This window comes from Sardina pilchardus, chromosome 11 (assembly GCF_963854185.1).
Source record: "Sardina pilchardus chromosome 11, fSarPil1.1, whole genome shotgun sequence".
Classification (NCBI taxonomy): Eukaryota; Metazoa; Chordata; class Actinopteri; order Clupeiformes; family Clupeidae; genus Sardina; species Sardina pilchardus.
This window is the reverse complement of record NC_085004.1, coordinates 17,108,813-17,123,467: the sequence shown is the minus strand read 5'-3', so window position 1 is coordinate 17,123,467 and position 14,655 is coordinate 17,108,813. Positions and strand designations below refer to the sequence as shown.

The following is a 14,655-nucleotide window of genomic DNA, read 5'->3' as shown; positions in this document are numbered from 1 at the left end:
TGGGAAGGTTTGGGGGCGGAGCGTTAGGCTGGTGAGGAAGAGGCTGGCATGGCTGCCCTTCGCTACCTCTGGTGTATTTTGAGGGGCTACCGCATCATGAAAGCCTATGGAATAGTTTTGCTTTTAATAACAGATGTTTGCTTGAAATCTGTTTACGGTAAGGGTAAGGTCATATGTCTTATATTTCGATATAAGAGCTGATGACATGCATTCCGTTAGCTAAGTCAGTCTTATGCTAACGAATGAAGCTGGATAGGTAGCTAACTCTAAAACTAATGTTACTAGCTGGCTGTCTCATGTAATGCTGAGAATTGGGAATGAAGACAGGGCTCGTTACCCACTGATCTTTTTAACACTTAGCATACTAGATTACGAGTGAATATTTTTGTGGAAGGCACGGGCTTCTCTAGCATTCATGTACAAGTTTAGCCATCTCTGTTGATATGAAATGCTAACAGTTAATTTATCATCATAGCATAGCTAGCTGGCTAACACATCAGCAATATAGCCAGCAGATTGAACATAACATGCTCTAACGTAATACCTCTAATATAACATTACAATGACAACATATATGCAGTTCTTGGGTTTTTAAACCCACAGATGTATATCAGTCTGATAAGTCGGCGTTTGATGTTTTCCATCAGGGGCCAACCTAACTTTACGTCATTTAGGCACACATTTCTGTCCTTAGCTGCTAGATTATTCACAGTGTTGCGGTTTCATAAATCAGCAGCCTAACTTTGCCGTCTTTGATCGCAACACCCATTTTAGTGTATTTTATAGACGATACCTTAGGGCAGTACTTTATCCTTTTCTGTATGTTTACCCTGGTTAGATAACGTTATCACCGTTAACTTGGTTTCTCGTGGATCAGCAATGCCAACAATGTAGTTGATCAGCATTCCCATCCATAGAGATAATGTAGGATTAGTCATTGGGTGATATGTCTTAAGCGTGCATTTTACGTACTGTAATTATGACATCCGTTTAGATACATGATTTTGGGCAACTCGACACACGATCTGTTTTGTATTGCAGGGTACTTGAGCTCGCCACATGTGGGCCAGGAGTCCTTCAGCAGAGACGCGCAGTATAGTCCTGTCATCACTAGTCCAGTGGTACCTGCGGTCTCCTCCGGTAAGACTAATGATTACACCATCATTGAACTCCACACGTGATCCATGCTGTATGTTGTATGGGGAAGAAAATCTGTTGTTTCATCTCACCCGCAGCTTCTCCTGTTCAACCAAGCGATACCTCCAAGTGTCCCAGCGGTGGGCTATGCAGCAAACTTCCTGCAGACTGTGTTACATGCAGTTACCAAGAGCACAAACTGTCCAACTGTACCTATGGAAGACCTGCATCTTTCTCTTGCAAGCCCAACAAGGGCGTCCATTGCACAGTCAGTTTTTATCATCATTTTTAACATTTTGTCGACTCATGAATCAATGCCTGTGTGTGTGACACATCAGAGGCAGCCAATTGACCTCCTGTTTGTGGTGATTGTGTTTACTCTCAGGATGAATCGGGTACTCAGCAGACAGAATTTAACCAGACCATAGCATGTCAGTTCTGCTGGCAACTGGACCCATCTCTGTACCGCTGCAAGAACGAAACCAACTGCATGACAGTGGCTTGCCCACGCAGACGATACAACACCACCTGCAAAGTGCTGGATCACATCCACTGCTTGGGTAGGTTCACGTGATGGATGTTTGGATGTAGGTACATTTGATGGACGTTTCTTAAATGTGATGTGATCTGGGAAAACCCATCACATGGTGACATCAAAAATGTTTGACTACTGCTCTGTTTCAATAGCCTGACGAGCCAGACCTACATCAAGATGTAGGGTCTGGACACTCACCGTAGACAGGGCTCAATCGGAGGGGTGGGATAAACAGTTGTCTTTCAAATTCCCTCCCCGCAATAGGATAACGCTAAACAAATCATCTTCTTGTTTTCAGGATGCGTAACCTTCCCTCTCCACGCAATAGGATAACGCTAAACGAATCATCTTCTTGTTTTCAAATAACAGGATGCGTTACCGTCGCAACTTCTGGTCGCATGTCAGTCACCATTATGTTAAGCCCACCCACCGACTCTATACATGCTGTGATTGGCCCGCTGGTTCTGGGGGTTCTCAGCTCCCTGGCTCAATGGATCGTGCCTAGACTGCCCCGCCAGCCAAATTACATTTGCTGCCGCTAGGGGCGTCTAGATTTCTAGGCTACTGTTTCAATCCTCTCTGGTGAAATTTCACCAACTTGAGATTCTGACCATCTGATCCAGGATGTGGCTAGGATAGGATAGTATCCAGGATGTTGCTAGGATGGTACCAGAATCTTAAATTAAATCTGATGGGTTTCCCCAGATCCCATCACCAATATGATAGCAGGTTGTGTTGAAGTGAAATGTAAGCTTGAAAGTGCAAAGGTATCCCAGTTTGTATACCATCGCTAAAAGAAGAACAGAGTTGTACTTTTGAGTTCATCTTCAGTCATATCAATGCGTAAGAGGGCTTTGGAGCTGTTGGCTATAACTGAAATTAAGGCTGTCACATTATCAGATTTCCGCAATGAGCATGGTTAGAATCATTTGGCCTGCAACATTTAATCGATTAGTTGTCAACAATTAAGTTAATCACCAGCTAATTTGGTAATCAATTAATGCTTTATTTAGGCCTCTAGGACAGTACACTAAATATGTTTGGCATGTGGATCATAAAACAATGCATTTTAGGGGAAAATATTTTTGGGGAATGACATTATTGCAATATCTGCATAAAAGTTTAACTAAATAATAATTATAGATTTAGTATTAGTAGTATTACTAATATTATTTACTATAGTAGTATTATTATCAATATTATCATATTAAAAGTGTCATATAAAATGGTTTATCGCGTGTTAATCCGCTCTTGGCTTTCACACCCTTCAACCATACATACAAGCTTTACAGCTTCTATCAGTGTGTTCATAGTAGTGGTGGAAGTCATGTGATTATCAGATTATCGGACATTTATGATTGGGTTTATGACTTGACTTGGCATTTGGGGAACTAGGCCTTGATGAATGACCTTGTTTCTTTGTGTTGTTTCAGAGAGAGGGGGCAGCTTGCTTGTTGCTATGCAAATATGTTAACCATTGCCTTAATCTCCCCAGGGAAACGAGAGTTCAAGAAGCGTTTGTTCTGCAACTGGACAGGGGGATACAAGTGGTCTACAGCTCTGGCATTAAGGTAGTAATCACATGGTTCATTGTTATTGACAGCCTGGATATTTGCGCTCTGTAGCTACTGTTTTACACAGTATGATTTTAGCTGTAAACACACGTCTTTGTCTTATTTGTCATATTGGATGGAGAAAAGCTTGCTATTGTTTTTATTTTTATTTTTCATTAGCATTGCATTACTTCTATTACAAGTTATGAAATCCTTGTCATACATGGCCCTGGAAGTCTCTTAACTAATGAGGGAACCAGTGACGCCTTTTCTATTCAATATTCAACATAATTCATTAATGCAGTCACTAAGACAAGACACAGAAACGTGTTGCTCATGGCTATGACTCTCTGTTGGACTGTGACATTTATCCTGCGATAGCAGAGCACAGCTCACGCCTTGCCTGTGTTCCTATGCAGCATCACCCTGGGCGGCTTCGGTGCCGATCGGTTCTACCTGGGCCAGTGGCGCGAGGGCCTGGGCAAGCTCTTCAGCTTCGGCGGCCTGGGCATCTGGACGCTGATCGACGTGCTCCTGATCGGCGTGGGCTACGTGGGGCCGGCAGACGGCTCCCTCTACATCTGATTTGCTGGCCCAGCGCGAGGCGGACTGGTGGGAGGTGGCGAGAAAGGCGATGGGTGGGGGACAGTGGAATGGCGCCGCACCAGGTCTCTGGATCTCTTGTCCAGTCCCCAAAGGTCACCTTAGACTCCTCCCTCTCTCTCTCTCTCTCTCTCTCTCTTTATTTATCTGTATCTCTTTCTCCCTCTCTGTACGGGCTCTCTCTCTATGCGCAAGAAGAGATCAAACGAGATCGCTGTTAGCACATATCTGGCCGGGCCAAGCTCCCGCTGCAACAGACCTCCTGCTCCCATCTGCCCTCTGAGAGGACTCGGAGCTCCGCTTGTCTCCGCTGCGGCCCACGCGTGTCAAAACAACTCCCCCCTCTTCACTCCATGTCACCCTTCCCCTCCCCACGCTCTGTGGTGGGTCGCTCACGGAGAACTGCTCCAGGACGGGGCCTGTGCGTGCAATGAGTCTTTTACGTCATTGGTTATATGCATTATACATTTCCCGTGAGGGGAATGCCATTTGAGGATTTACACTGATGGGGGTGCCATAGATATCGTTTGCACATCAGAGTTTGAGGTTTTGTGAAGCGACTGCCACACGGTTGAACCTGAATGTGAGTTGCCCGCTGAGAACTCAAGTGATTGTTGGTTGTTGATGTTTTTATTTATTCGTGGTGGGCTGTGTGACTGGAATGACGTTTCCATGGCAGTATGAAGGACGGCGAAGCACCATATATGGTTTATGTTAAATACTCACGGAAGGCAAACACCAAATGCATGAGCGGTCAGAGGTGATCGATGGAACAGATGTTATGGATGCTCTCCTTTATTCTGGTGCACTGATACTTATACAGATCTGCCAAGGCATGCTGTAGTTCCTCCAGTGTCTTTTGTTTTTGTTGTTGTTGTTGTTGTTGTTTTCTACTTCTGAGGAAATTGAATGTTTTGAGTTGAACTGTTAAAATGCTCTTATTTTGTATGCCGAAAAAACAATCGAGTTAAGACGTGATTCAATTAATGGTTATGATCCATTGCGCTTGTGTGCATGGTTAATTACATAACTGATCAAAACTTAATTACTGTCAGGCATCATGTGGTGTCACATCTTGTCAAAACAAGTTTTAAGATTAAATAAACTCTTGGTTATGTTTAATGCTAGTGTTTTTTTGTTTTGTTTTTTTCTTAAAGTTGACCTGAAAACTAAACTGCCCAAGTGGATACATGACTTTAGACTTTTGAATGCCATTAACCCACCATGGAAGATAGTGAAAAAAGACTGAAACATTTATCTGTGCCCTCCAGCGCTGGTGTATATCTACTCATAATGGTTAATTAATTCCAATTGTTTATTGACCTTGAGGTATTACCATAACTACTGTGTACGCGTCGCCTAAAAGATCATTCCACCCTACCACTCCCCTAAAGCTGTGCAAAAATACAAATGTGCTATTTTTCACAGTCACCACGACTTTGCGTGTTGCATCCCTCTATTGACGTATTGAAGTATTCAAATTTTTACTAAAGGTTCTCACTTTCCCTTCCTGTTGCTGTTGAGTAACAATGCCAAGCAAGGCATGAGTCTCTGTCATCAATGGTGGGACAGATTTTTCTCAGAGGAAATGAGACTGCGTAGTGTAGTCAGACACCACCATACACGACATTGCCCTTGCCTCCTACCATCGGTGCCTTTGCTTAAACTCACTCCCCCTCACACAAAACCTCCTACACAACAACAACAGCAGTGTATGTGCGTATGTGTGTGGTGTTGACAGAGATCCAGCTGGCTGCCTCTGCTCTCTTACTGGAGTGTGTGTGTGTGCGTGCGCGTGCATTGGTGTGGGAGTCTGTGGTGGGCCTCCTGATAACCAGCTGTGACCTCTGCCCCCTTATGAGTCATCACCATGCTGTGAACTATTTTGTTTCTAGTAAAGTGGAGATTCCATAGAGAGCCGAAGTCACGCCCTTCTACTTCCGGTCTATGGGACCTATTTTACGATTTTTTATGCATGGGAGTCAATGGAGAGATAACAATTATTTTTAGGTCCCGTTCGAGTTGGACCGTGCATTTCACATATGATGTGTGGGAATTTAAAAGATAATTTTTCACATTAATAAAGTTCTGTTTTTCATTAGACTTTAAAAGTTATCTAAGTTTTGTGCGAATCCGTTCAGTGGACTACATCTGTCGTCTCAAACGATGCACGTCACCAACTGAGCCACCAACTAGCAAACGAGAGGCTGGCTAGTTAGCTAGCTATTATGCTAGTTAACGGTTACATCTTGCTGCCAGCTAAGTCACTTAACAGTAGTGTTTGTACAGTCTATGAATGAAATACAACTTATCTGATGTGTTTAATCCTCTGACTCATGATATTTTCATCGGCAAGGGGGAAGCTCAAATAAGACCTGTTGCTGGCGCCCGTGGCTGTGAATTGGTCTAACGTCACTAACGCGACTGATGTGTTTGTAGTCGTTGGAAACACAATCTTTCACAATGTTGTAATTCACTAGTTACGACATACTTTTCAAATGTCTTTACATGAAAAATTGTCATTAAAATTGACAAACATCATATGGGTAATTCAAGGCACAAGACAATCGGGACCAGAAAATAATTTATATTTCTCCATTGACTGCCATTGAAAAAAAATCCAAAGATAGGTCCCATGGAGGCAATCGGAAGGGGCGGGACTTCGGCTCTCTATAGTAGATGCCTGTTCCAGTGAAGGCTAAGATCAGATTTTACATGAAGTTAGTATCTGTCTCGCTGTAGAGAGAGGTTGGTAATGATGGGTCATTACATGCGAGTAGCCTAGTTGTTGGAGGGGAAATAAGGAAAAGGCACCACCAATCATTCAGACGAATGATCATGTGTAATTTTACACTAATGACAGCCAGCCATTCATGGCCCTGATTCAATAACACATTAAAGACTAACGTCACATAGTCTAAGCCTTTTCAGAAAGATGGTATGTCTGGGGGAAAATGTAATTATTTTGAATTGCAGATGGCGAATACAGGGCGCAGGGGAGCAGACCTGCAGTGACTGGACAATGGGTTCTTCAATTAGTGTTACATAAAAACAATTAGCATGGAGGCAGTATTCAACTCCTCAGTCAGGCCTACTCTTCCTCAGCACCCCTTTTTCAAAGAGTTCCGTGCCCAGGTTCAGCGCTGCCTAATTGCAGCACATTTCCATGGCCCATCTCGGCAGGGGTTGCGTTTCCATAGATGTGGCTGGTTGCTAAGAAACATCTGAATGTCATGCGCTCACTAATTGTGTCCTAGAATGTAATGGAGCTGAAGAAATACCGGCGCCTCGTTTCCGACCCCGTTCGCGTGGCGTGTCGCTTTTCTACTTTCTGCCGATTTCCACACCGTGCCGTTTCCGACGTGCCCCAATCACACTCCGCCAGTCGCTCGAGAGCCGTCCATCTGTGCAGAGATTCACACCAGCAAAGCTCACACGCTCGAGACGTGGCTGTGCGTGCGCTCACGCGCATATACATTGGCAGGCCGTCGCAGCTGTGTTTGGGATACAAATCCATGTGGTCCCTAGTGCCATTCCCATTGGTCATGCCCAGACCTGGTAGTTAAAGTGATTTGCTGTGGTGGGAATGATGCCAAATGTAATGGAACACATCAAACTAGGTAGTTCACGGAACAAAGCCTGAAGGAAAAAAAAAACACCAGCCACTGAAATGCCATTTCGGTGATTTATTTGTATCATAGCAAATAAATGCTGTACATTGCCCCAGTTCATGAGTAAAGGCAAGTGTTTTGAGAGAAGGTTTGCTATGTTGTGGACGTCCCTTTGCGTATCCCTTAGTCAACATGCTACAAATGAACAGGAAGCAGCAAAACCTCCAGCCAAGGAAGAGACCCCTGCCAAGACAGACTGTCTGATTAACAATAGGCTGAGTAACCACTAAAATAAAAAGCATTCTCCAAAAGGCAAAGAATGGAAAGGGGGAAATAATAAGTTAAACTTAAAAACGTTAAATTAAAAGAAACATAAAAAAACAAACACAAACAATTATCATTGAAACTGTATGGAAAAGGGAAAGGTTATGGCCACAGATAAGATGAGTGCAATTGCCACTTTTCCTTTTTTTTTTAAACAAAATACAGGAAGTGCTGTGGTGATACTTCATACAACACACACCCCTAAACCACACCATAAACATAGACAACATTCAAAAGACTGTCGTTTGTGTAACACTACACTCACACATACATTAACACGCATACACAAGAGGACAGCGATTTAAAGGAAATAAAAAAAACTGAAAAGCACTTCTGAAGTTCATCCCTAATTAGAACTTCAGACACCTGTGGAGGTGGCATCTCATACTGAGGAGCTTTCTTTGTAAGTTCTACATATATAAATTACTTTACCATCAATTTCTTCTCTAACAATACTTTTTTACAATATCAATTGGAATATTGAAAAACAAAAATCCAAAATAAATGATCACAATGCATGTTATTAACCAAAGTGTGTATAAAAAAGTATTACAAAGACAAAGACCAGACTTCAAAACGACTCAAACTAAATTTTTGGTGGCCACTTCAGTGTTTGGAGGGGAAAGAGGTTGGGGTTTAGGTAAAGGGATTGATTGGCCGAGGATTTGGGGTCGGGAGAGTTGTAACTGGCTGAGAAGGGGGAGGGTGGTCCTGGGAGGGTGGTCCTGGGTGCATCAGGTCTGCGTGGTGACCGTCTTTACCCGGTCGCTCATGGCAAGAGGGTGAAAGCCTCGGGTCCCATCAGGTCCACGAGGCAGGCGTACCACCCCAGGAGGAAGGCCGTCGGCATTCTGGATCTTTCGACCCAGCATCGGGCTCCCCACAGGGCTGCTCTCCTGAGAGGCCACCTGCTTGCGCCGCTGCACCCAGGGGCTTCCCGAGGGAGTCAGGCTGCTGTCCGAGGAGTAGTCGGCCCAGCGCCTGCCCGGCTCTGGGCTGAGCCGGCCCTCGCTGGCCAGTGGAGACTTGTGGGCACCTTTGCGCTGTGAGCAGGGGCTGGCGCGCGGGCTGGACCAAGGGCTGGAGCGGGGGGACACCGCCGGGCTCAGGTGATTGTTCTGGAAGCCGGCGCCGCCGCCGGACGTGGGGCTGAGCTTGTTCAGAGAGCGCGTCTTGCGGGCCAGTCGTGGCGACGTGGGGTTGCTCTCCGTCTCCGAGGAGCTGCACGCCGAGTCGTCGCCGAACTGCAGCTCCCGCACGCGGCTGTTGAGCGAGCGGCTCTTGCGCATGCCCATGCCCACGACGCTGCCCTCCTCCCGCTGCAGCCGCTCCTTGGACACCTTCTTCTTGGGCGGCTTGGTGCCGATCAGCACCACCTTCAGGCCCAGCGGGCTGGCGCCCTCCTTCTCGCCCCCGACCGCCTCGTGGGCCTTCACGGCCGCCTCCACCTCCTCGAACTCCACGATGGCGCACTCCTCCTTGCCCAGCTGCAGGTAGCGCCCGCTCAGCTTCTTCAGGTCCGCGGGCAAGTCCTTCCCGGGCTTGAGCACACGCACCGACGCGATCGGCCCGTACGTCCCGAAAGCCTTTAGCAGCAGCTCCATCAAGCGTTCCTGCTGTGTCGACCCACCCCCGTTGGCTCCGTTGGCCCCATTGGCCCCGTTGGCCCCGGCGTCCAACGCCCCTCCCTGCAGTGCCACGCCGAGCTCGGGCCAGCGGTTGAGCTCGCTCAGCAGAAGCATGCGACTGGGCAGGGACTCGCTGGCGAACACGGGGACCATGGTCCTGCGGCGCACCTTGCGCCCCTCGTCGTTCAGCTCCAGCAGCGTGGACTGGCGCAGGGCGTAGGCCGTGGTTCTCCAGTCCCGGGTCAGATGCTTCACCTGCGAGGAGAAAAGGCGGGTGAGAGCAGGAAAACCAGCGCGCGCAGCGCAAGAAAAAAAAGGATGTGGCTGATGCAACTTCCTCCCATGACTGAAAGTTTGAAAAGAGGAAGTTACGCTGATGAGCTGATTAACACTTTCATTAGGTCATAGTAGATTTCGGTGTTAGTCAAAGAGATACTATGCGATTACGTACACAATTTATTGTAACCCAACACATCAGTGTCTGTGCTGATGCCTACATGTGCCCCTCAGTACAATGCTTGATAAAAAAAAGAGCTATGGCAGCAATAACAGAAACAGAGCTATTAAACTGTAAGCAGGGTAATCATGCTGGAGCCTCTAGCCGGCTGTTCCGATCAGTTAGGGGATTGTACATCTTGGAAAGCCCAGAGTGTGCCATGTTGATACAGTCACAGCGCTGTTGCCCAAATTACTCACTGAAAAGGATGAGGGTTTATTTTTCTATTTCACTCTTGCGTGGATCAGTGCATTCTATTCCATATGCATGGAGTGGTGTGTGGGTGTGTGTGTAGCCTATGTAATGTATGTGTGTGTGCGTGTGTGAGAAAGTACCTTTTTGAAGGAGGTGAGCAGCTTGACGCTGACGAAGCCGAGCTTGTTGCGCCTGACATGTTTGAGCAGGAAGGCATCGTGTTCCAGATTCTCATCTGACAGGTAATACTCAATCTGGGCCACCAGCTTCTGTGTAAGCTCTGGATCCGGGGGCTGCCAGCTCTCCTCCTCAAGTTCACCCCCACTCGTGCCGGCCCCACTGACCGTGGAGAAGGGTAGAATAGAGAAACGGACATAAGGAATGGAATACAGAAATAGCGAGAGCAACGAACAAAAGTAAAGAATCAAGAACACCAGACAAAACAAAGAGAAAGAGTCAGATACAGACAAAGACAGTCAGAAACAAAGAAAGGAGTAGGCGAGTGAGTGTTGAAGAGAGAACAGAAAATCCAAATTAGGGTGACCTAAATGGCTGTGTCGATGTCAACACATGACAACGCAAAAAGCCTGGGCGGGATCTGGGGGGCGATTTTGGAACAAGTCCCTGCAACATGTTGCCTTTTCGGATTTATAATTCCATCTCAGTCAGCCTGCCTGACCATTGCATGACCATCAACAGCTTTCTGTGCCAGGATCTGAACACTACAAACTGTCCAGCCAATACTAGTGAAGCAGCCAAGACCTCTTAATCTAGAGTAGGCTAAACCCAGAGAGAAAGAAAGAAAGAAAGCGCGAGAGACAGATAGACATACACATATTTAATATTCTCCAACTGTTTCTACCTTTAGAACTATCAGACAGGACTATGGTTGAGGCTTAACATTTTTATCCCGCTGATCAAAACACGGCTTGCTAAGAAATTAAATGTATGAGTCATCGCCTCCTCCCGCTGCCTACATTCGCTTTCTAATAGCTACCCGGCGCGAACAGCGACCGGCTGAAGTGCACGGCACCCCTAGACGACTCAGAGTGGCATAATCAACAATTGTGTTGCGGTCAGGAGGGAAAGCCCTTTAAAATAATACAAAGGGGATTAGTCACCATGCCTCCTACACAAAAGCAATCAATTAGCCCCAGGCTATTCGCACTGGTGCTTCATTCCACGCCGGCCAGCTGTCAAGAAAGTATCCTTAAGCACGGACATGTGTGGAAGCTGGAAGCCCAAATAAACTGGTATGAGAATCTGACCGCGAGCAATTTGGACGGCGAGGCACGCGAACCTGATTTGTTGTATCAGGTGGCAACTGTTGTGCTGGGCACGAAGGGAGGCTTAAAACCTTCCAAATAACCTTCCCAAATACACTTTAAAAAACAAAGGGCAGAAGCTTGAACGTGTCAGAAATCGATGGCATGACACATGGGATTGGATCAACAGGTCTGAAGGTGCCATTCTTGACCTGATTGGCAAACAGTCGAGGTTTACGTCAAAGGGAAGGGATTAATTGAATGGCTTTCCAGAGCTACATCCAAGTGTGGCATATTATCAGCACTTTAACCATTTAGGAATCCATATTCGCTACCTGGCATTAGATAGGCAGTCAGTAATCACGACTCGCAATCGTAGCGTAACATCAATGGTCTCTCTGACAGTGTATCTGTGTAGGCTAAACCGGATACATTGTTAGAATACACTGACGTTACTTTGTAAACAGTCCATGACCGACTACTTCTAAGCTATAACCTACCTTGATTTGTCATGTCGTCCAAATTCGTCTTCGCTACCGCTTCCTCCGTGAATATCCAAATGGTTTACAGATACCTCCTCGTCAGGTTCCAACTCCTCGTCCTCTGCTGCCTGAATAGCAACAGTTATCGTCACTTGGGTACCCATCTCCGGCTGGTGGTCCACCGTTATCACCTCTTCGTTTACTGTCAGCCCGACCAGGTCTGATACAGATTGGCCGAGGAGCTCCATGGTCGTACTCATGCTGCCCGAGGTGAACGTGTCTCCTGTCAGTACGTCCGCCTCCGTTGCAAAGGCAGTGCCGCCCCGACTGCTGACGGAGTTGGCGCTCGAATCGAAAGCAACGACGGGGTAAGGGTTGCAAAAAGCTTCAGGCTTTTGGCACAAGCGCTGATGGATGGCGAAGGGAGCCCCGAAGATGCGCTCCACAGCTTGCCAGAGCTCCCGTATTCTACCCCACGGAGAGCCCTGTGGTGGTGGCGCGGAGCTGTTAGCAGCTAGCGAGACACAGCTAGGAGCAGGGGAAGCGTAGGGGATGGAGTCGTCTTGTGGTGCTACTTCCTGATATGTAAGAGGCTTTTTCCTTTTGAAACGCGCCCTCGGATTGGGCCATGGCATCTTTCCGCACTCATCCCCAACCCACCAGCAAAATGCGAGCTGAAGCCAGGAGGGAGGCAAGAGGAAGGAAAGACAGCGGAGAAACGCGTGTATTAATGCGTGCATATTCTTTGTCCCTGTTGTCTGTTTTATTTGGGGAGTTTGATACCACTTCGTCATTATATATATCGTGACACATTCATAAATTCAGGTGATAGCAATAGTGTAATTAGGGGAAGTGGGCCAATCAGCGGCGTCTACAGCGTCGACCCACTTCCCCAGTCTTGTAAATTGGATAATAGGCTTTGGCATTTAGACCGGAGGAGATTTGCTTGCGAGGAAGGACCAAAATAAAGGACATGAGACGAGTTTATGTCCTTCATGATAGACCTGCAGTTGTAATACTACATAACATTCTCCTGCATCCAATATTTTTCACTGAACAAAGTGTTTTGAGACACATTTTGGCATTTATGATGATGTCAATCAGTTTCCCTGCAGTTCAACTCTCTCTCTCTCTTTCCCTATGTGTGCGTGTGTGTGTGCTCTCTCTCCTCCCTCCCCCCTCTGTGTGCGTGCATGTGTGTGACGCCAGTGACGTCTGTCACCCATCGGCAGGTAGCTGAGCTGGTGCACTGACTCACGCCTTTGCACCACCCAGCCCTGCCCAGCCACTGTTATTGATGGTTCACTCGGTCCAGTCGCAGACACCCATTGTGAGGTAATGCTGCTGCAAGCCTCAGAAGTGTCTTATTATCTCACAGGCAAGAGCAGACCAAAACAGGACCCTGCACTTAAGGCAAGAGAGTGGGAGCACAGAATAGACAGACACACACACACACACACACACACACACACACACACATGCAGAGAGCGTGAGAGAGAGAGGGGCTACTCTTTATCCATATCTCAAAGAAGAAAACAGGAATGTATAATTGTCAGGCTTGAGGAGCATTTGTCATTTTTCACACTAGCCTAACCACTGCCAAACAATGTGAATTACAGACAGAACAGAATAGTCAACAAAGCGACTTCATAAACAAACCTCTCAGGATCAACATGTACAGTCAGTCACTTCAAAATACCACTTCAAATTTTGCCACCACAATGTCAAGTGAGTTTATTTTATTCACTTGATATTCAAAGCTTTGTTATCAGGACATAGGAGAACAAGAAAAAGGGTAACATAGTAGTGCCAGGTCAAAATACTTTAGACAAAAACAAAGTTTACCTAGTGTGTGGGCAATGTACAGTATGCTAGCATGAAGGTCTATATTTGAATAGTGAGGAGAACCACCCTTTTACTTTTGATTTGAGATTTGAGCGAAAGTCTTTCCACATGCACCAAGTGTTTTTACTCCACTTTCCTGCAGTTGTACTAAGAATCTGTTGCGCAACACACACAGACACCCTCCAGCACATCGAGGGAGTGCCTCTTTTCCTAAGCTCTGCGGCTCTTCGCTTTTCTTCTCTGTCAGCTTTTCAGTGGTTTTCACCCGTTGATCTTACTGGGTATGTGGATTGGTGAGTGACTGACCACATTTGTGCTATACCTTGCAGGCTCATTCTGACTCAGGCAAGATATTTATAGATTATTGCACCCAAGAGAGAGCTGACTTGCCCAGCCCCCTTTCCCCCACCATCACCTCCCCCCCTGCCTCCCTCTGAATACAAAGGCAACAGACAAACAGCACAGATCCCTGTGTCTCAGTGGTGTGTGGTAACCTGCCAATGTGAAATGCCTCACAGATACACATAACCCACTTAACTCCTGCTCTTTTAACTATATGCTGCATGTGTAAAGAACAATGCCATATTTTGTTAGGGGGACAATATGATGTAAACTCACAGTTTTAATATCATTTTTATTTCAGTATAATATGGCTATTTAAGAATGAATTAATACATGAATGAATGCTGAATGAATTATCAGTCAGACAATGCTTGATCTTTTTATGTGAAGGTGGTAGATGAGATTGAGGTACTGGTGCTTCTTATCTTGATTGACAGATTTCAGTAGCCAAGCCTTACAAGCTGTCGTGCAGATGTACTCACATTGGACAACAAATAGGTGTGAAACCACCACCATTCTCCCACCTGGAAACCCAAGGAAAGCTAGATCACTAACTAAACGCAGTGTTCAAAATGCAAAATGCAAATCAACATTAAAAAAAACAGACCCTTTGTATGCTTTTTGTTTATATCCTCCTCA

General features: G+C 46.2%; 2 protein-coding genes across 3 annotated transcripts; one reads left to right on the top strand and one right to left on the bottom strand.

The window, feature by feature from the left end:
• Positions 1-6: 6 nt before the first annotated feature.
• tm2d3 (TM2 domain containing 3) lies at positions 7-4,950 on the top strand. Of its 2 annotated transcripts, none has more exons than XM_062548619.1 (6): positions 7-157; positions 1,042-1,140; positions 1,236-1,405; positions 1,523-1,697; positions 3,168-3,243; positions 3,645-4,950. In XM_062548619.1, exons 1-6 carry the CDS (start codon positions 49-51, stop codon positions 3,808-3,810), a joined length of 795 nt encoding a protein of 264 aa, XP_062404603.1. In that variant the 5' UTR covers positions 7-48; the 3' UTR covers positions 3,811-4,950. The 2 variants fall into 2 exon arrangements, with proteins under 2 accessions (XP_062404603.1, XP_062404602.1); XM_062548618.1 differs by having other exon boundaries at positions 13-163.
• A 2,549-nt stretch (positions 4,951-7,499) lies between these two features.
• On the bottom strand, positions 7,500-12,595 carry larp6a (La ribonucleoprotein 6, translational regulator a). The gene is made up of 3 exons (XM_062548617.1): positions 11,848-12,595; positions 10,223-10,421; positions 7,500-9,646 (listed from the first exon to the last, which is right to left on the bottom strand). Exons 1-3 carry the CDS (start codon positions 12,567-12,569, stop codon positions 8,498-8,500), a joined length of 2,070 nt encoding a protein of 689 aa, XP_062404601.1. The 5' UTR covers positions 12,570-12,595; the 3' UTR covers positions 7,500-8,497.
• Between the last annotated feature and the right edge of the window lie 2,060 nt (positions 12,596-14,655).

What these genes read in the sequence shown, in the direction of transcription:
- tm2d3 (XM_062548618.1), top strand. Translation starts at nt 49, where the DNA reads ATGGCTGCCCTTCGCTACCTCTGGTGTATTTTGAGGGGCTACCGCATC. An exon ending in GGTACCTGCGGTCTCCTCCG is followed by an intron (nt 1,141 to 1,235) that starts GTAAGACTAATG and finishes TCTCACCCGCAG; the next exon opens with CTTCTCCTGTTCAACCAAGC. An exon ending in ACAAGGGCGTCCATTGCACA is followed by an intron (nt 1,406 to 1,522) that starts GTCAGTTTTTAT and finishes GTTTACTCTCAG; the next exon opens with GATGAATCGGGTACTCAGCA.
- larp6a (XM_062548617.1), bottom strand. Translation starts at nt 12,569, where the DNA reads ATGCACGCATTAATACACGCGTTTCTCCGCTGTCTTTCCTTCCTCTTG. An exon ending in GGACGACATGACAAATCAAG is followed by an intron (nt 10,422 to 11,847) that starts GTAGGTTATAGC and finishes CTCCACGGTCAG; the next exon opens with TGGGGCCGGCACGAGTGGGG. An exon ending in TGCTCACCTCCTTCAAAAAG is followed by an intron (nt 9,647 to 10,222) that starts GTACTTTCTCAC and finishes TTCTCCTCGCAG; the next exon opens with GTGAAGCATCTGACCCGGGA.